Source organism: Arachis hypogaea, chromosome 16 (assembly GCF_003086295.3).
Source record: "Arachis hypogaea cultivar Tifrunner chromosome 16, arahy.Tifrunner.gnm2.J5K5, whole genome shotgun sequence".
NCBI lineage: Eukaryota > Viridiplantae > Streptophyta > Magnoliopsida > Fabales > Fabaceae > Arachis > Arachis hypogaea.
In genome coordinates this window covers 78,332,359-78,354,317 of record NC_092051.1, presented here as the reverse complement: position 1 = coordinate 78,354,317, position 21,959 = coordinate 78,332,359, and the positions used below count along the sequence as shown (strand labels likewise).

Genomic DNA, 21,959 nt, shown 5'->3' with positions numbered 1-21,959 from the left:
TACCTTTCTTGCAATTTAAGTTTCAGCTCTTTTAATTTCTTGTTCTCTAAGTTTCTGCAATTTACTTTTCATGCAATTTAAGATTCTGCCAATTTTACTTTCTGCACTTTAAATTTATTGCAATTTATATTCTGTAAAATCAACTTTCACTCAAATCATCAACTGTTTGCTTAACTAAATTCATCACCCAACTAAGATTGCTCAATCCATCAATCCCTGTAGGATCGACCTCACTTTTGTGAGTTTTACTACTTGATGCGACCCGATACACTTGCCGGTGAGTTTGTGTAGAATCGATTTTCTCTCATCATATTCCTCAAAATCAGTTGTGATTTCCTTGACTCTATACGCTTTTTTCTTTCTATCAAGGGTTCTTGATTTGAACTCTTTTCTTGAGATGCACCTTAGTTCTTCTTCTTGTGCATTTCATTATTTCGATACAACTCTGTTTGACTGTATACAAGACTTTCTTTTGATTTCATGCAAACACCATTCGTGTTGCTCGTTTATCAATTTGAACATAACATCTTTTTGAAAATCAACTCGTATTGGATTTTGCATTGCGCACAACTTCTAGATTCAACCATTAAAACGTTAATTCCTTAGTGCAAGACTTCTGAATGCGAAAATAAGCCTGTGACATTACGAGAAATTTTAGAGCCTTAATTATCACTTCGTGATTAAGTAGATACGCTAAGATGTGCCGTGTGTATAGATACCTAAATACAATGGAAACTTTCGAACCTTGAGAGAAAAGATTAACAACAGTGCTAGTATTTGTGATACCAGAACCAAATGAACTATTCGAAATAACTGCAAGGCATTGTCAAAGAGTTTAGATACACACAGGTGCAACAAATGCAATGTGGTGACAGACGACCTCAACGGGAAGTCTCTGAGAATTGTTTGGAGGACGATAAAGGAGAAGAACTATTAAGTAGGTTGAAGCCCTAGGTTGGATATTGAAGGTGTGGTTGGAGGTGTCGGACCAAATCCATTGCAACTTTGAAATGTGGTAAAGATGAGATATGGAAAGTGTAACGAGATAATAGAGAGCTACCAAGGATGTTGAAGTCTGGTAAACAAAAGGAAATCAAGAAGAAAATCGAGCGAGACAAAGAAGAAAACTTGGAGGAATGAGGAAATGGATTCGAAAGTACAGGAAAAGATTAGTATGCCTAATGCAGAAAATGGAGATGTAAACCATTGTCTGAAGCTATCAAGAGGGGATTTCGATTCATCCGAGAATTATTAAGATCACGATATTAATAAGATATGTTTGACTAGCCCAAAATGATGAATGACGTGGTAGCACGTGTGACTGAATGTCTGACATGTTAGAAGATGAGAAGTGAATACCAAAAGCCATCCGGGATGTTGCAACTATTGAAGGTTCCACAATGAAAGCGAAAAAGGATTGCTATTGATTATGTAATGGGTTGTCGAGGTCTAGGACAGGACGTGATGCTGTTAGGAAATCGTGGATAGAATGACCAAGTCCGCTTGCTTTCTGCTTATCAAAGCAAACTATTCACTCGAAATATTGAAGAGACTATACATCAGAAGGGTAGTAAAGTAGCATAGTATGCCAATCGCATATGAGTTTATATGAACCTGATGGATCACATATTTTAGGTTCCAAAATGATAGCCGAGATGACGGAGAGGAGATTAAACAAATTCGAGCTAAGATTCTAACTGTGCAAGACCGACAGAAGAGCTTTGCGAATGAAGACATCTAGAGTTACGCTAAGAGTTTTGACTTAAAATGAAAACGGACTACCCACACCTATTCACCAGTAGCTGAATTCAAATTTTGTGGGCAAAATTTTTAATTAGGTGGGTAGGATGTAAACTGATGAGTAGATATTTTATACGCTTTTTGGCATCATTTTCATATAGTTTTTAGCATGTTTCGCTTAATCTTTATTAAGTTTTCATAGGTTTTAGTGTTAAATTTACATTTTTGGATTCTACTTTGAGTTTTTGTGATTTTGTGCAATTTCAGGTATTTTCTGGCTGAAATTGAGGAGCTGGAGCAAAAGTCTGATTCTGAGACAGAGAAAGCACTGCAGATGCTATCTGGATATGACCTCCTTGCACTCGGAAGAGCTTTTCTGGAGCTACAGAAGTCCCAATGGAGTGTTCTCAACGGATATAAAAATATAACTTCTAGAGCTTTCCAGTAATGTATAATAGTCTATACTTTGCTTCAGAATAAAAGGCCCAAAACTGGCATTCAACGCCAGCCTCCTGCCCCATTCTAGGCATCCAGCGTCCAGAGGAGGAGACCAACGTCCAAACGCCCAAAGAGGACCCCCTAGCCAGCGTTCAATGCCGTAGATGCCTCATAGCACGTGGATCTCATCAAAGCTCAGCCCAAACCTCACCAAGTGGGCCCCAGAAGTGGATTTAACACTAAAAAGACTGTTTTACTCTTCTTATGTAATCCTTAGCACTAGTTTAGTATTTAAGGGATATTTTACATAATCATAAGGACATTTACAGCATATTTTTTAATTCCATGCTTGTGCTCTCTATCAGTATGAGTTTTTAAACCTCCTAGGTTGAGGGGAGGAGCCCTACTGAGTTCTATGAATTAATAAAAGTATTACTGTTTGTCTTCAATCCATGTTTGATTCAATTCAAAGATGTATATTCGTTCTTCAACTTGATGAATGGGATGATCCGTGACAATTAGCTCTGTTCTTCATACTAAGACCGTGTGCCCGACAACCACCCGTGTCTTCTTGGGTTCGTGTGAATACGTGACTGGAAAGCATCGAACCACCAGCTTGATTATACATCTCTTAGACGGCTAATCCACGACTTCATTGGGGACTTCTCGAGACACTAGTTCAGCCGAAGTATGGGGAGATTAGGGTCTCTGTGGTAGAGGCTAGAACCTAAAGGCATAGCATTCTCTGATCTGGAAGATTCGACCTTGTCTGTAGCGTTTTGAGTAGGATCACCAAGGGAATAGACTGCTAGAGCTTTCCCCCGTTCAGATTGGATGACCATGGCCATACGGCATTTGATCTGAAGCAGAGGAGATTAGCAATCACGGCCATACGACGTTGATCACATACAGCCTACCATAGAAGAAATCATTCACAATTGAAGAGTTAATCCAGAAAGACAAAGCATCTCCAAGCCTTAACCACCTTCTTATCATAGTTTACACAACTTCTAAGTTCTGATTACCCTTTTTCATTCCTTTTATGCTTTAACCAAATTCAAATCAATAACTCTTCTATCCACCTGACTGAGACCTGCAAGATAATAATAGCTTGCTTCAAGCCACAATCCTCATGGGATCGATCCTGACTTGCTCAGGTATTACTTGGATGACCCAGTGCACTTGCTGGTTCAGTTGTACGAAGCGTGGGGATTCGTGCACCATAAACCACGAATAATTAGTGCATAAATTAATTATTAATCAAGATAATTAGAAGATAGAATTTTATAGTTTAATGAGATAAAGCTAATTAAAATAAAAAATTTAACACTAATTTTAAAGAAATCGGCCCAAGATTGGGCCGAACGGACCGAACCGAGTGAACCCTGGCCCAAACCGGGTCCATAGGCCCAGCCAACCCATTTAACTATATGAGCTGCAGCTCATTCTCTCTCCCCTCTTCATGCAAAATGCTGAAGGTTCAGCGAAGGGAGGGAAGAACATTCCCAAAAGCTTCCAACCCTTGATTTGATTCAATTCCACATAACTTCCTACTCCAAGCTCCGATCGCTACACCGTTTGCAATCGACCCGACTACAGTGTCGAGCTCTACAAAGCCCAGTACTTGATTAGTTAAGGAAGTCACATTTTCCTTTTCAATTTCCTCCTCATTGATTTCGAAATTCAATGAGTAATCATGTTGAATTTTGTGTAATTTCGGTGTTTAGGTTCGAATTAACTTGCGGGTATTATCGGATCTAGCTCATTTGAGTTATGGGTCAGGTAAGTACTCTCAAACCCTTTGTGTAATGTTGAATTAGTGAACTCTATACTAATTATAGTGATAATTATGATGTTAGTTTGAAATTAGTTGTTGAATGGAGTGGTGGAGGCTTGTGGTGTGGTGAATGCTTGAGGTGTTCCGGGATTAACAGGGAATCGGCCAAGGTATGGTTTCGGTTTCTCGTAACTAAAATATAATGTGTTGTGAAAACTTAGGCTAGCTAACCTTAATATAGGATTGAAATCTTGATGTTTTTTATGATTGAGATCAATTGATATTCATGAGGATCAATGAATTTGAGGTTGTTGTTGCCATATTGGTTGTGATGTTGATGTTGTATTTGATAGAGATAGTTGAAGATGTATATTGAAATAATATTTTGAACGTGAATTATTGAATTGAAATTGATGAAGGTAGTGAATCGATAGGTTGTGGGATGAATAAGAAGGATTGAAATATGATTTGGACTGGTTTGATGCTGTTATGGTAAGGTTTGGTTTGGTTTTGAAAGGTTTAAAATTGGTATGTTTTGAAATTTGAGGTTTGGAATTTTAATGAAATCTTTGATTTTTGACCAACTTCGACAAGCCATTACTCGGCCTCCGAACCTCCAATTTTTATCAAATATGTCTAGAATGAAAATTTGGTTATAGAGGTTTGCACCGTTTGAAGAATAGATGAAAAATGTTTGAAAACGAAAAAGTTATGCGCGTCGGAAGTTTGGTGTGTAAAACTGAAAATTCGGCAGCACTTACAATTTTGGCCACCCTACATAACTTGTGTACGCGAGCCTCACACACGGTGCAATCATTCTTTTGGGGTTGGATGTCTCGCGTATGCGAGAGGATGCGTGCATACGCGAGCAGGGCAAAAACACACCTCCGCGTATGCAGGCCAGGGACGCCTACGCGGACCCCTGTTTTTCCAAAACATAAATTTTATTTCTAAAAGCATTCCTCTAGCTTTCAAAACCTTTATAACTCGTGTTTAAGGCCTGGTGGATGGACATTTGGGTAGTGGAGTATGGTTAGGACTGTTGAAGGAGATATCTTGTTGATGAAGAAAGAGATAAAGTGAATGGTGATAATGGTGGAAGTGTTGCTTATGTAATGGGCCTGATGGCTATATTGATAATGAATCATGACCGATAATGATTTTATGAGTTTGAATGATTGCTTTATCTCGAGTCCTCTTCTCGAAAGAGCGACCCTAAAGAGATGGTGGAAGGTGAGGACCCCCTTCTTTGTTCCTCCTAGTATTGTAAAATCGCCTCCAGCGAGATAGTGGGAGGTTAGGATCCCCTCCTTAGTTCCTCCTGGACATATGAGAACGTACCTCTTGGGTAGACGCAAAGGTTGTGGTTCGCCCCACTTGTTCCAGGTTGGTTAATTGAGGCTCGCTGGGTAGACGCAAGGGTGTGTTTTGCCCCACATGCTCCAGGTTGAGATGATTTTGAGCCTCCTGGGTAGATGCAGTGGTCGCTTCACTTGCTCCAGGTTGGTGATTGTGATTTTGATTTTAGCCTCCCAGGGTAGATGCAGTGGCTCGCCCCCACTTGCTCCCGGTCGAGATGATATATGATTTAAACAATTATCTAATTCACAAGTTTCCCTAGGTAGACGCAGTGGTTCGGCGCCACTTGCTCCAGGTTGAGACTTGAGTTTCTGTTGACCCTGCCACGTGATGAATGAATAATTATATGTCCATATGCTTTGAGTATACGCGCCACAGGGACTGTCCAGGGTTCACTACCGGACATGTCGGGTTAGCTTCATAACCGACAGATGAGACTCATCAGCCATAGGACAGGCACGCATCATATGCATCTATGTGTTTGTTTGGTGTGCTTTGTTGAGAATGCCTAACTGATCATATGAACTACTTGCTACTTGTTTATCTGCTGTGTCAGCATTCTAATTGTGTTTTCCTTGTATGTAATACCTGTATTTAAAAATAAATAATTCCAGTGGCGGTTGGGAGGTTCGGAGGAGTTGGAAAGGGGAGTATTAGACTAGAAGGAAGATCCTTAGTTAGTTGCCTATTTATTTTTGGTTTAGTTATGTTTTATAAGAGTAAATCAAGTGTCGGAGGTTCTAGGATTGTCTCTGGCTTTCCTGGGACCGTATATGTTAGTTATGTGGGCACTGTTACTATGTTGAGAACCGTTGGTTCTCACCCCATACATATTTTGTGATTTTCATAAAAATCTAATTTTGAAAAATTTCCAACTCCGAGGACCGAATTACGACCCACCAAAGTTAGCCAAAAATCAATTTTAACCAAAAACACACATTTACCAACTTTTTCAATTGTTCACAAGCAAAAACAGTCTTAACACATCAAAAGGAGCCCAAACCAACTCAATTCACATATTCACAGTCAACCAAATTCAAATATACTTCATTTACCTATTTCAACTCAAATTTCATCCGTTTCACATCCAAATCCTCAATTCCTATTAACTTATCAATCATTCCAACTTTCCATACAATCATTGTCAAAATTTCATTCAATCTTAAGAATTATCACTCAATTCAATCATCACTTACCGTTCTTACCTTTTTTGGCCTCCAGCCCAAATTCACGGCCTCCGACCTAAATTCACCAATTCAATACATAATTCATAAACATATAATCATCATCCAAATCATCATTTTTCACAACACACCAAGTATATTCACAACATATCATCTACACATATCAATTTCAACTAAATATACAATTCAAACCTAATCCTAGGGGCATCTAATCTAGGAATTCTCATCACACCATACAATACTTAAATGAAACATAAACTATACCTTTTATGATGGTGGTTCACACCCAACACTTGAATTCTCCACTCCAAGGCTCACCGCAAAAGTTTCACAAGCTGATTCAAGTCCTCAAAGTGTGCCAAATTCACTCAACAACACTAACATGACAAATTTCACATATACATTAATCTAAAATTTACAAAATCTCATAAATCACAAAGATTTGGAGATTTTTTATCTTAACCCATGGAATTTATTGATGAAACTCGTCAATAGCTCATACTAGAGCACACCTAAACAACCAAAATCACAAGATTTTCTCAAAACCCAAACTAAAACACAAATTCAGAGGGAAAAATGAAATTGGGTAGAGGACAACAAGATACTTACCACAACATCTAGAATAATTGAAGAGGGTGAGAAAAGCGATGCATGACCGCAAACGGCTCGTCAATCAAAATTTTGGATAAAAAGTTATGGAACTTTGAAGATTAAATAGGGTTAAGGTTTTGGTTTCCCTTTTTCTCTCTTCTCTCTCACCATGGAACTCTCTCAAAATGGGGAAAGAAATGGTTGCTTTGTACTGAAATGGAGCTTATATAATGGGGGCTTGTGCCCACTTGGACCCGATTCACTTGATTTAGCCCGTTGGCCCAATTTTTTGCCACAACCTTTAAGATTGGTGTTTTAATTCGTATTTTAAATATTTTTATTTTCCCAAATCATCAATTCTACTTTCTTAATCTCCCTAACTCATAACTTATTTTCTCACCCACAATATCAGACAGTTTAAGTCGGTACTGCCGGTTAAATTTTCAATACGTGTGCTTACTCATTTTTCCGTAGAAAAGAATTTTTTTTCCAGTAAAAAAAATCTTCCGAATCCAATTATCACATTTAAAATTTCAAATTATTATTCTAAAATTTGTCACCCTTGACGGCCCATATTTAATTAATTATTCATTTAATTTTTGTTTAATCGGGATTTTACAAATTTTCTTTTGGCAGATAAAAGAAACCAACCTTTCTGGAGTTAAAAAAGTCTACTGGAGGAAAGAAAAGTGGTAGAAAAGGGTTTGAGATGGAGTATAAGATTTGGCACAAATGTTCGTACCTAGGAGGACCCATGATTACCCCACCCTACTCTTTTATACTCAATAACAACAACAATCTAGTAATAAATATCAATTGGGTACATGATTTACTTACAGTAGATGGAAGATGGAATAAAGAGCTAGTTGAAGCAATTTTTTTCCTGAACTCAGTTTGCGAATTCTCTCTCTGCCACTGAACGATGATGGTGAGGACAAGCTTGAATGGGTCTGGAACAAGAAGAAGCAATACGATGTGGCCTCCGAGTATTGGGTGGCTTATGATTTTTTTCATGCTCCAGTTGAGCACCTTCCAACGGCAAGGACGAATTCAATGCTTTGGAAATCAATTTTGGGGTTAAAATTACCATCCAAAGTAAAAATATTTCTGTTGAAAGCAGCCCATAAAAAATTCCTTGTACTTAATTTGATCAACAAAAAATTCTCAGATATTTCAATAATATGCCCAAGATGCAAAAATGGCAATGAAACAATCCTGCATACCTTAGTGCAATGTGGTCCCACTCCTGAGATTTAGTCTTCCTCTCCTTTTGTGAATGCTACAGTGCGAAATAAAATCATAGAGTTTGCAGTCTGGTAGCAAACGGCAAGTAGAGGCATTGGAAGAGGACAATCTTCTATTGCCCTCCTTGCATCTCTGTGTTAGGTGTTGTGGAAGGCGAGAAATCTGGAGGTTATCGAAGGTGAGAAACTGACGACAACAGTAATTATGGAAACAGCAAGGAAGCTCCAGCAAAGAATGACTTAAGTTATAGAGCACCGTTCTTTGCGAATCCCTAATCTCTTCTGTTACTTCTTCTTTTGCTAGTATTTGGTGTTTACCAAAGTGGGAGATCTCCTTTTTCTTTTGTCTTTGTCCCTATAATAGACATTTTATTTCTTTTTTACAAAGCAATGCAATTACATATCTTTGGAAAAAAAATATTATTATTATATGCATATTTTTTATTTTTTATTTTTTATTTAGTTTTAAATTTTTACTACTTATCTTTTTAATCTATATTTTTATTTCTCTTTTTTCAAATATTTATTACATATAATTTGGTGAGAATAATAATATTGTGATTAAAAGTTAGAATCAAGATTCAATTATTTAAAAAAATTTATTTTAAATTAATTTTATAACTATCAATATAAATTGTTTTATACTAATATCTAATTATATTTTTATATACATAAAAAAGAAAAAAATTATTATTTTTAAATAGCTAGCATAAAAGTTAATTATTTCTATTTGTGCAACAAACTTAACATCTAATCAAATGTAAAAGTATACACGTTAAATTCTTTCAAATTTTAGATAACGAATGTTAAAATTAATTATGAGTAAAAGATTAAACTCTTTTACATAAAAATAATAACTAAAAATCTTATTATTTAAATTTTTTTATTTACTGAGACCCATATGTTCTTAGCCGATGGAAACTTTTGAATTTTTGTAAACGTAATTTGATTTTATAAATTTTTGTGTGTTATAATTTATAATATTAGGATAAAACTAATATAATTTTAAAAGATTCATATTCTGTAATATTATTACAGGTAAAATTACTAATTATTATTACAATTATTCTCCACATACAAGTCATTTTTTGATACAAGTCTATACAAGTCATTTATATTCACGCGCGCACATTCTTTTTCGTGCCGTTACTGCACATTCTTCTTCTTCTTCATTATTCATCTCTTTCGTTATCGTCGTCACCAACACCACCTCCTCTTCCTCTTCTTCCTCCTTCTTTTTTCTCCTTCTCCTCTATCATCACTTATCTCGTTGTTGAAGATAATGAATAATTCAAGTTCAGATTGTCAATTGAATCAGAACGAAATTGATTATTGTTTTGAATCCAATCAAGTGGCCTCGTGTGGTTCGATTCTAGTTAATTTTTTGTTAGTAGTATATGATTCTATAGGTGAATAATGTTTCATCATTGGTGGTTTGAATTGAATGTAATATAAAAGTTCTGTATTAAAAAAATATTTTTCTGTTTTTGCAGCAAATTTGGGTGTAACACAAAGATATTTGAGTGTATTGTTTAAGAATTGTCAATGTATGTGTGCTGATAAGTTCTGCATATTTCAAAACTCTTCTCCCTCCTCCTCATCTTTTATTGCTTCTTATTCATCATCATCATCATCATCATCATCATCATCATCATCATCATCCTTTTTTTTCTTGTTTTATCTTCTCAAGTTTCTTTTTATTTTACTCTTTTAACAAGAATAAAAACCAAAAAAATCAAACAAAGAAGAAGAAGAAAGACATAGTGCTGCAAAATTATTTGGAAGCGGATGAACTTACATTCATTCAACTAAAAGAAAGAAAAAATAAGAAAAAAAGAAGAAGAAAAAATATAGCATTAAAGGAAATATTTTTCTGTATTTGCAGCAAATTTGGATGTAACACGAAGATATTTGGGTGTAACACGAAGATATTCAAGTGTATTGTTTAAGAATTTTCAATGTATGTGTGCTGATAAATTCTACATAATTCAAAACTCTTCCTCTTCCTCCTCCTCATCTTCTGCTGCTTCTTCTTCTTCTTTTTTTCATCATCATCACCATCTTCTTCTTCTTTTTTTATTCATCTTTTCCCTTTTATTTTACATTCTCAAATTTTTTCTTGTTTTATTTTTTTAACAAGAATAAAAATAAAAAAAAAAACAAAGAAGAAGAAATACATAATGTTGTAAAAATACTTAGAAGATGATGAACTTACATTCATTCAACTAAAAGAAAGAAAGAAATAAGAAAAAAAAGAAGAAGAAAAAATGCAACATTAGAAAAAATATTTTTCTGTATTTGCAGCAAATTTGGGTGTAACACGAAGATATTTGAGTGTAACACGAAGATATTTGAGTGTATTGTTTAAGAATTTTTGGTGTATGTGTGCTGATAAATTCTACATAATTCAAAAATCTTCATTTTCTTCATTTTCTGATGTTTTTTTTTCATTTTCTTATTTCATATTTTTATATTTTTTTTAGGAGAAGAAAATTAAATAAAGAAAAAAAATACATAATATTACAAAATTAATAAAAAGAGGAGAAAAAATAAAATACAGTAATAATAACAGTAATAAAAAAGACAACGATAAAACCCACAAAAGATAAAAAAAAAAGAAAAACGCAAATAAAAAAAAGAAGAAAAAAAAAGAGGAGAAAAATGATGAGTAACGCAAGATGCATAAAGAGAAACGTAATTTCACGTGCATTATGTAAGTGACTTGGATGAAAAAAAGACTTTATGTGTAGCAAGGAAATTATTATAAGGTGTCTTAAAACCTAATCCCGAATAAAGTACAAAGCTTAATCAACTATAAATAAACCCCCACCACCCGAAGTTGTTCATCTTCAGAACTCGCCACTTCTCACTCACCCTTCGATCTACTCATTTCCAGATCTAAAATACAATCATCCATGGCCACCATCACTACCATCAAGGCCCGCCAGATCTTCGACAGCCGTGGTAATCCCACCGTCGAGGTTCGCTTCTCTCTCTTCTCAACCTCTTTCGCCTTTTCAGTAATTTTTATGTTATTCTCCGATTCGTCATATCTCACTCGTCCTCGCTGTTTCTCTTCATTTGTTTCTCCGTCTTCATTATTTTGATGATATCGAGATCTAATCAAGACTTTTTATTCACTTTATCCGTTGTCTTTGTTTCTTAATTTGATTTTGATTTGAATCGATTTGTTTTTATGGTTGAATTTGAATTTCTTGAGGTATGGTTATGGTGGACTATTTAAAATGTTTTTGAAATGGATGAAGATTCTTTTTTTCTTTTTCAGGTCGATTTGACATGCTCAGATGGCACTTTTGCTAGAGCTGCTGTTCCAAGTGGTGCATCCACTGGTATGCTGAAATCTCTTCTCATATCTGATACTGATGTATCCCTTTGAAATAACATCTAGAAAATTTTCAAAATTATATTCTATATCTTTATCGTTATACTGTTTTTTTTTTCAAAAAGATTTTCGGCATAACCGCATAGGTAGCTTTCTCACTTGATCAGTTTTGTTTAACTTTGTTCCCTTTGTCTTTTAAATTTCTTTTTAGGAATCTATGAGGCCCTTGAATTAAGAGATGGAGGATCTGACTACCTTGGGAAGGGTGTATCAAAGGTAAGTCTCATCTAGTGTCTACATAGTTTAATAGGTCGTCACGGTTATTGTGCTATCAGTGTTTATTCTCACCTTGATTTTCTTTTGCACATGCAGGCTGTTAACAATGTTAACACGATTATTGCTCCTGCCTTAATTGGCAAGGTTGGTTAACTTTGGATTTATTAATTATGTATTATCAGAGCTTCTAAATCTGTTGTCATGGCTAAGTTTTTTTTTTTCTTTCTTTTTTTTTCTGTTTGAAATTCGGAAGAGCTGTTATGTGGTTTATGGATTGATCATTGATCCATTTTTTTGGGTTGCTTTTATGACAATGAACAGGACCCAACCAAGCAGACTGAAATTGACAACTTAATGGTTCAACAGCTTGATGGAACTGTTAACGAATGGGGTTGGTGCAAGCAGAAGGTGCTTGTCAGGCTATCTTTCTATTGTTGCATCATTTAAAGAGATTCTTGAATTTCTAATTCATATTTTGTTGTTTTAGCTTGGAGCAAATGCCATATTGGCAGTTTCTCTTGCAGTCTGCAAAGCTGGTGCTAGTGTCCTGAAAACTCCTTTGTACAAGGTATTTATATCTGAACTGCTGATATTAATGTCTAAATCTAATATTTACTAGATTAGAATGAGGAAATATGAATTCTTCCACACAAACTCCTCAATTACCTTCTATGTGTGTTTTATCTTAGGCTGGAATTTTTCTTTATTATATTATATCTGACTTAATTATGGCTTGGTGCAGCACATTGCAAATATTGCTGGTAACAAAAAGTTGGTCTTGCCAGTTCCCGCCTTCAATGTCATTAATGGTGGATCACATGCAGGAAACAAACTTGCAATGCAGGCATGCTTTTGAAGGCTCTTCTCTTGTGTGTGTAACAGATAGTTACAATGAGTTTCTAATACTTATGTATATGCAGGAGTTTATGATTCTTCCCGTGGGAGCTTCCTCTTTCAAGGAAGCCATGAAAATGGGTGTGGAAGTATATCACCACTTGAAGGTCTGTCTTCATGTTTCATTAATTTGCCTCTTACATTGTGCTCTAAATCTTAATTGGTTTTTACACAATCTAGATTTTTGCTTTAAACTTAGCTTACATTGAAGTTTTTGGTGCCATGGCTTGCCATGCTTGGTTCTTTCTGAGCATGCATCTACACTGTTGGTTAATCAACATGCTTTGCTACTGTGTTTTATTTATTTATTAATGGTGGGTTATGCTAATAACGTTTCAGTCTGTCATCAAGAAGAAATATGGTCAAGATGCAGTAAATGTTGGTGATGAAGGTGGCTTTGCTCCTAATATTCAGGTACATGGTGTTGTTCAAACCCTCTTTTTCATATAGCTGATCATGTTTAGTGGGGCAATTCTTAATTTTTAATGTTTTTTAATGCATGGAGTGTGGGTACTTGCTCATATTTGGGGGAAGTTGCTGATGTTTTGTTTTTCAATTTTTCAGGAGAACAAAGAGGGTTTGGAACTGCTAAAAACTGCTATTGAAAAAGCTGGTTACACAGGCAAAGTTAGTTTCCCCCTCTCGTCAAAATTTTTGTTTAAGTGCTTTGGCTTCAGTAAGAGTGCTTAACAAAGTTTTTTTATGTTCTTAGGTTGTCATTGGAATGGATGTTGCTGCCTCTGAATTCTACACATCAGACAAAAAATACGATCTGAACTTCAAGGAAGAAGTAAGTATTTATTTATATCACTTTGTGAATGGGGTAATACGAATTTAGTCTAGTAAGGTAAGTGCGTAGTAACCAAAAAAAAAAAAAAATCTTTTGGTAAGGGCACAAGTTGATATAATTTGTTAGTAGAATCAGTGTGTATTCAAGTGTTAAAAGAAATTAATGGTCATGAATGAGAAGTTTGATTTCACCTATGTTTCCACTTGTTAGTATTCCTGCTACATATATTACTGTCCAAATCAATCTTTTGTTAGGAATAAATTGATAACATGTTGATAATTTTCATGGCATTCTCTGTTTCACATATTTCTTGACATCCTCTCTGATATGCAGAACAACAATGGCGCAGCAAAGATATCAGGGGATGCTTTGAAAGATCTCTACAAGTCATTTGTGACTGAATACCCAATTGTTTCAATTGAAGATCCTTTTGACCAAGATGATTGGGAGCACTATGCCAAGCTAACTGGTGAGGTTGGGGCCAAGGTACAAATTGTTGGTGATGATCTCTTGGTCACCAACCCCAAGGTTAGTAGATTGGTTGAAGAAAACTTCCCCTCTCCCTTCCCCTACAGTTTTTATTCTGTTGGCTGCGACTAGAAGGATCGCCCCTTGACTTGTTTTTGCGTTCTGTTCACAGAGGGTTCAGAAAGCTATTGAGTCAAAAGCATGCAATGCCCTTCTGCTTAAGGTATTTCTGTTTTACTCATCCTTTAGAGAAGTTATTGGAGCCTTTTATTTGTGCACAAGTAGATGTACATATACACTGGTATGTTACTTAAACACAAACTAAAACAGGTCAATCAAATTGGATCTGTGACCGAAAGTATTGAAGCAGTTAGGATGTCCAAAAAAGCCGGATGGGGCGTAATGGCCAGTCACCGAAGGTTCGAACTTCGTCTTGAACTGCATGTTAAATCAGTGAAATTTACTATCTATTAACTATTAATATCTAACTGTACTTGATATACTGAGATTGTTATATTTTGGTTGTAGTGGAGAAACTGAGGATACGTTCATTGCTGATCTTTCTGTTGGTTTGGCAACGGTATGACCTTATTTCACTTATAATTAGTTGTCGCCAACACAGTCCCGTATGCAATATTAATCTGGTAATTTCTCCTGAACAGGGTCAAATTAAGACTGGAGCCCCTTGCAGGTCAGAGCGTCTTGCTAAATATAACCAGGTTAGTCACGTTCATTGTGCTAGCTTTAGCTTTAAACTTCATGGTTGAGCTTTTGCTTAGTGTTTTTTATTTTATCTAAACGGCAGCTCTTGAGAATTGAGGAGGAGCTCGGTTCAGCAGCAGTGTATGCCGGAGCAAACTTCCGCACCCCAGTTGAGCCTTACTAAACTTTTGGAGTGGAAAAGCACTAGTTTGACATGAGTTGAGAAATGAGACATGGTTGCGGTGTGTTTTTTGTTGTCATGAATAAGTTGGTAGTTAGAACTTTAGTCGCTACAAAGGCTTGTTATCAATAATTTTGACTACTGAGGTTTAATGTCAGGGGTAGGATAGTGCTGCCCTATAATTTTAAAGGTTTAAAATGATACTCTTTATCTTTAATTGCTTGAAGCTGTCTACTTTCGTTTCAGATACCAAATTGGGTTGATGCGCTCATTCTATTTGCCTAATTTGAACAAGATAAAAAATTTGAATCGGTTTTTTTTAATCCCATAATTAGCTATAATAGTAACTGAAACCTCTAATTTTTATTAATCTATTAGTTTTGTTACGGACTTGGCGTACCGGTCCCCAATGGGCCCTCCACAACTCGGCCCATTTGGGGCATTCTTTTATCCCAAAAACTTGCTAGATTCTCGCGTAGTGGGACCCCCCTCCTCTCAAGATTAGATAACATAAGCCGGCTATAAAAGGAGAGTTCAATTAAATAACATAAGCCGGCTATAAAAGAAGATTTCAATTGCTCTGCTAGGCGTGATCAATTTTCGCTCTAAACAATTACTCCCTTTTTCTTACTCTCTGAACTTAACTACCATCACTAGCTAGAGCAATTTGGGCCCCAAAACTAGTGACCCGCTAGCCCACAAAAAGATGGCCAATGTGGTCCACAACCATGAAACACGCAGTCAACCAGGACATCAGTCACGAGAAGAAGACCGTCGGTCTAACGGGAGCAGGCCGTTTAGCGGTCTAGGTAAAGATACGAACCGTATTATCCAAGAACTTTGCTACTAGGTACAAACCCTGGAAGGTAGAGTTGCCACTAACCTATCAACCAGAGCACAGGCGAGACAATCTCTTGGACCGCCTCCCAGAATGTGGACCTTAGATTGACATCATGGGAAGAGCAGGAACCATAGCTGCTCTCGAGAATCCAATCCTTACTGAGATGACCACGGAGAATGATACCACAGGGTTTCCAAACGAAGAAGGCACGAATGTGTTTACCGAGAAGGTCCTAACAGTCCAGTTACCAAAGGAGTTCGATAAACCAACCGACATGAAGTATGATGGCACCAAAGTCCCCCAAGAACACATAATGGCTTTCGAGGTTAGGATGAACCTAGAAGGAGCAGTCGACGCTGTTCGATGCCGAAACTTTCCGGTAACTCTAGCTAGCCCAGCCATCAAGTTGTCCAATGCACTCCCAAACAGCTTGTTCTCCTACTTCGACTTCTCCGGGAAGTTCCTGCCACAATTCACCACACGAATCTATTAGGTGTCACACAACGCTTGGACGAGTCCATTAGGAAGTAGCTATATAGATTCAATGATGAATGCCTAGCAATTAACGGATTGACCGATTCGGTGGCTAGCCTATGTCTAACCAATGACCTGATGAATGAAAACTTTCGGAAGCACCTCATGATGAAGCCCGTTTGGTCAATACACGAAATCCAGAGCATGGTGAGGGAATACATAAATGACGAAGATGTAAGTTAGGTTGTGGCTGCTAACATACGGCACCATGGCAACACGGTACCTCGGAACAACCCCCTACCTAAAGATTCCAATAGAGAACAATTTAAACCTCCCACTCACAACTGACCACCATGGGTGGAAAAGTTCACAAATTACACCCTTGCCCGCCCCGATCACAGAAGTATATCATGTTGCAGAAAGGGGTGTCCTCCTGAAACCCAGGCAATTAAAGGAACTGATGAGCGAAAACTGAAGCTCACAGATATTAGCAAGTGCACCAGATCGTTCAAGTGCCCTTGGAAGCTGAGTGCTTCGGAGGCAGTGATTGTTGAACTGAGAGAAGTCAATAATGGAGAATGTCAAGGGCTTCAGAGATGTTTAAGCCCTAGGAAAATCAAATCTTGTTTACCTATTCTAAAGCAGGCAAAGATCTTTTCATGACAAATCTTAATTAATCGATTTCCAATATCTTGGCTTCTCGGTTTCTCTTTAATTAACCAACCGCCAATGTCTTGGTCAATTAATTAATTGAAAGGTTAAGTGCAAAACCAATTCAATTCCTCATAAGGTCCAAAAGTAGTCCTTAGGTAGGATTATATATCACGTATCCTAACTATTCCTATCCGATTGAACCCTTATGAGGAAACAAAATTTTCAAAAGTTGCTCTAATCTGTATTATATGTCACGTATTCAAAACTAGTGTGACTGAAAATCATGTACGTGACGCAAAATTCAAAAACCACTATGTCTAGTTGATTTAAAAAGTCACGTGAAAGAGTTTTCTAGCATAATTCGAATATTAGTTCTGTCGTAGCAGTAAACAAATTCAAGACGGGATTAGCATACCTTTCGATACTACTAATCCTTTAGGGATGAAGAACGAAATACTAAATCATGAATTAGATCAATGCAATACTTTAAAATAAAAGAAAACTTAGACTAATAATCCATAGAAACATAAACAAAGCTCCTAACCTTTTGACAAAAGGATTAGTTACTCATGGAAAAATGGAAAACAACAATGAAAAGAAATTGTGCGGAGAAAACTGGATGAAGAATCTTCACTTATTTATACGTAGGGTTTCTTCTAATTCAATTTGAAACTAAATCTTATCTATATCAAAATACGATAACTTCTAATAATCAAATCCTAGAATTAAAACAGAATTAAATCAAATTCGAATCTAATCATAACAATATCATCTTCAATCTTCAATTATGAATCACATCTTTGAGGTTGGGCTTTGTTGAAGTCATAATTGGCGTGCACATGAGCTCACTAGCGTGTATTTTGGTTACTTCTTTTGGGCTTGAGCATGTAATTCCAAGCAGTGGCGTTACACTCCATCTTCATTGGGCTAGCAGGGTGTGGCACGGTCCATCAGTGGCATTACATGATGACACGACATCTTAAATAATTTTTAGGGTTCTTTTTCATTCATTTTCTTAGGTTTTAAATAAAATTTTTTATGTTTTCTAATAGAATTACATAAATAATCAAATATTTGGAGTTAGAATAGTATTTTTGTGTTTTCAGGAGTTTTTAGCTAAAAACAAACAAGAACCAAAGCTTTTTCACAAGAAAAACACAAGTACAGCAAAAGCGTTACCTAAGGAGCAAAAGCGTGCCCAAAATGGAAGAAAAACATGCACGCCCGACGGCCATGACCACACGCCCGGCGTCCATGATTACAAGCCCAGCGTACAAGTTCTCAACTCTGACCTCTTCACACTCAAGTGGTCATAACTTGAGCTATAGAGATTCAAATGAGGTGGTTCCAGTTGCGTGAGAAAGCTAACGTCCAAAGCTTCAAAATGATATGTACATGTCTATAATTTTGAGTCATGCACAACCAAAATCAATTGGACACATAAAACAGCACTACAAACATCTCAAAATGTATGACCGACGGACAGGACCCACGCCTGTCGGCCCCTCCTTGCTCCCACGCAGGCCCAACTGACTAGCTCCCATGCCTGGCAGGCCCCTCCTTGCTCCCATGCACGCTCGGCAGACATGCACTCCACGCCCGGTGTATGTATCCCCTGAAGGTGTATTTTGGGCTTACGCCCAAATTTCTCTATGCAAGCCCGACGTTTCAAGAAGTCCAACTCCCAGGATGCAAGATTATTAAGGCCCAATCTCAATTACACACATCATTAGAAGCCTTAATTTCATCCAAAAGATTCAAGATTCCAGAAAATTAGTTATTAATTTTTTCTAGACACATAAAAGACTTGATTGTTAGCATTTGTTTCTAAATTAGATTTGAATTATTATTTTGATTTGAAATAAAAGCAAGTAGTTAGTTATCTTATCTTTCTTACCAAGAGATAAGATTAGAATTAGTTTTCAAATTAAATTCTAGAGTTAGGATATAAATAAGTGAACAAAGTTCACAAATGGCACAATCAATGAGGAGAATTGATGAGCAGATAATTGCCGATTAAGAATTTATAATAAAAATAGCGTTGCGAGTACAGTTCTTAACCGACGAAAATTTCGCTTATCAATTTAGATGTCACAATTTAAGAATAAAATACGGGGAGTAGAATTTCTAGGTCGTCTCCCAACGAGTTGACAAAAGAGTGCAATTTATTGGTCAGGAATTTTCTGAGAAATTTGAGAGTTGGGGAATAGAGAAATAAATGACTGTCAATCAAAGCAATAAAAATCAACAAGAGATTTTATATAATAAAAATAAAAAGCCTTGACTGGGAGAAGATTAATCGGAATTTCTATCCTTGTTGAATTTTCCCAAGTATAATAGTAAGAGGTTGTTGCTTCTACTTAGTTATCCTTTACCTAATAAAGGAAACTCAAGTAACTAACTAACTCTGATTCACAAGTCCTAATCCCTTCCTAGGGAAGGATTAGAGTTAGTTACTAGAGAGTCAGCCAACAACTTCCAATTACAAATTAACACTTGAGTATTCCAACTCAAGGGTCATCCTATTAATAAACTCCAAAGTCAAGTTGGGAGTCTACTCCATTGACATAGATACCATTTTCGCAAACATGTAAAAGGAGTAGAAAGGAGACATGGTAATTAAAATTAATTTAGTAAAAGCAATTTTTGAGCTAATAAATTAAGGGGAGATGATAATCAAACAAATAGTGAAATTAAATGTAAAAATAACTCTTGCATTAATAATTTCCAAAATCAAAGATGTAAATCATGTTGCTTGTATGCGAAGTTTGTATTCGTAGGTTTTGATGAATGACAAACCAACAAACGACATGAAAGACAAACCAACAAACAACTTGAATGAACAAGCATGTTGAAAGATCAACCAACATTCAACGTCGAGGAATGAAGAGTTGAAAGCAACACAACAACAACAAGAAACTCAAGTCCACAACATTTGAAGACAAGTATAGTGTCTTAGGACTTAGGTAACTTCTTGTTAAGAACCAATTGCTAAATCTCTCAACACACACTCACAAAATGTTTTGATGCACATCTTGCAATTCGATGCTAGCCAAATGGTTTAAAAACTTGTTTTCAAAGGTACAAAAGCATAGGAATTGACTCCAACAAGTTTGAGATCAATCCTAAGCACTTTGAAGTGATTTTAAGCCATTCTTTAAGGTTTGCATCGATGCACACTCATCTTGCATCGATGCAAAACATGCAACGACTTGTTGCATCGATGCAAAGATGTTTGCATCGATGCAACCTAGCTGAAAATTCAAATTTCAGCTTCAAAGACACATTTGCATCGATGCAAAGTGTTATGCATCGATGCAAATGATTCAAAAACATAAAAAACGGCTAGTTTTAACAAAACGGCTCCATCCCATTAACTCCCCAACGTTTCTAAGGTTTGGGGAGTCTATAAATAGATGGATTGAAGCCTTATTTCACACATGTGAGTATTTGCAAACTATCTTGTTCATATTCTTTCATTCTACACATTTTTAAGGTGTTATAATACACAGTTTGAGAGAGCAATATCAATTGGTTCAATAGTGCTAAACTTGTAATCATACACTCTTCTAGAGAGTACTCATTTCATCTCAACAATTCTTTGAGAATTGTTTTCTTGTAACACTTTGTAAATTGGAGTGTGATCTCCAAGGTTGAGTCAAGAGTTATAAACACTATAATCGGTAAGGATACCAAAGAGGTATACTAAGTACTCAAGGCAAATCTTAGAGAAGGTATCTCTAAGTGGAGTAGGTTAGTATACGAGTGGTGATCATATACCGTGAGGTGTTAGAAACTAAGGACTCGGATTGTAAAAGGTTTTGCGCGAGCACCTTGAAGCTTGGCAATAGTGGAACTTCTCAATAGCGATTGAGAAAGAAAGTGGACGTAGGGCAAGGATTGTGCCGAACCACTCTAAATAGCGTTTGCATCTCTCCAAACTCATCTCTTCAATATTATTGTCTTTTACCTTTGAGCAAATAAATTGTGATCGAAAAGTAGCTTCGTAAGTACTTAAGGAATAGCTTAAGTCCGATTGGTGAAAAGCTTGATCAATTTATTTGAGTTGGTGTCTATTGGAAAGTAAAAGCTCCTTATAAATGCTTAGCAATTGAGTTAAGCTCTTGGAAAAATACTAGTACAATAACACTTTTGTATATTGTCTTTAACTTTTGCAAAAAGATTCATTGTTGTTGCAATACTCAATTCACCCCCCCTCTTGAGTAATTGTGCATAGGTTCTACAAGTGGCATCAGAGCTTAACCCTTTGAAAGACTTAACCGTTTAAGGGAAAAGATCATGGCAAGCACAAGCTTTAACAACAACAACACTAGTGAAGGTAACTCAACCGCTAGACCTCCTCTTTTTAGCGGAACAAATTACTCTTATTGGAAAAATAAGATGAGAATTTGGATCCGTTCTCAAGATGTGAGAATTTGGAAAGTAATTGAGAATGGAAATCACATTCCAACAAAGACAACAAGCGCTAAAGAAGGAGAAGTCTCCGTCTTAAAGCAAGTACCGAAAGGAGAAAATGAATATAGTGACGATGATTGGAAGAAAGTGGCAATGAATGATAAAGCCATCAACTTCATTCATTGTGCACTTAACGAGCATGATTATATGAAGATCTCTACATGTGAAACCGCTAAAGAGATTTGGGATAAACTCCAAATCACTTACGAGGATGAAACCGACTCCGATGACGACGAGGTTGCAAATCTTTGCTTAATGGCAAGCGAACAAAAGGTTAGTAATGACAACTCCACTTCTTTTAATTTACAAGATGAATATGATGCCTTACTTGAGGTGTACACAAAACTTACCCAAGATTATTCTCTCCTAAAGAAAAAGAATATGGATCTTTTAAAACAATATGAGATGTTGAAAAATGAGAATATCAATCTTGGAAAAGATAAGTGTAGCACAAGTAGTGATCCATACAAATCTTGTAAAATGCATGAAAATGAAATTACAAATCTTAAGAACACTTTAGCTAAGTT

General features: G+C 36.3%; 1 protein-coding gene across 1 annotated transcript; it reads left to right on the top strand.

Annotated features, from left to right (window-relative positions):
• Positions 1-11,094: 11,094 nt before the first annotated feature.
• On the top strand, positions 11,095-15,204 carry LOC112754381 (enolase 2). Its single transcript, XM_025802003.3, has 17 exons — positions 11,095-11,314; positions 11,620-11,683; positions 11,888-11,952; positions 12,049-12,096; positions 12,274-12,360; positions 12,440-12,520; positions 12,695-12,796; positions 12,873-12,953; positions 13,186-13,260; positions 13,411-13,473; positions 13,559-13,636; positions 13,970-14,164; positions 14,277-14,327; positions 14,435-14,523; positions 14,633-14,684; positions 14,767-14,823; positions 14,910-15,204. The coding sequence occupies exons 1-17, from the start codon at positions 11,249-11,251 to the stop codon at positions 14,988-14,990; spliced, it is 1,335 nt and encodes a 444-aa protein (XP_025657788.1). The 5' UTR covers positions 11,095-11,248; the 3' UTR covers positions 14,991-15,204.
• The last annotated feature ends 6,755 nt before the right edge of the window (positions 15,205-21,959 follow it).

Coding starts and splice junctions, on each gene's coding strand:
- LOC112754381 (XM_025802003.3), top strand. CDS start 11,249: ATGGCCACCATCACTACCATCAAGGCCCGCCAGATCTTCGACAGCCGT. Junction 11,684..11,887: donor TCCAAGTGGTGCATCCACTG/GTATGCTGAAAT, acceptor ATTTCTTTTTAG/GAATCTATGAGGCCCTTGAA. Junction 14,685..14,766: donor TTTCTGTTGGTTTGGCAACG/GTATGACCTTAT, acceptor TCTCCTGAACAG/GGTCAAATTAAGACTGGAGC.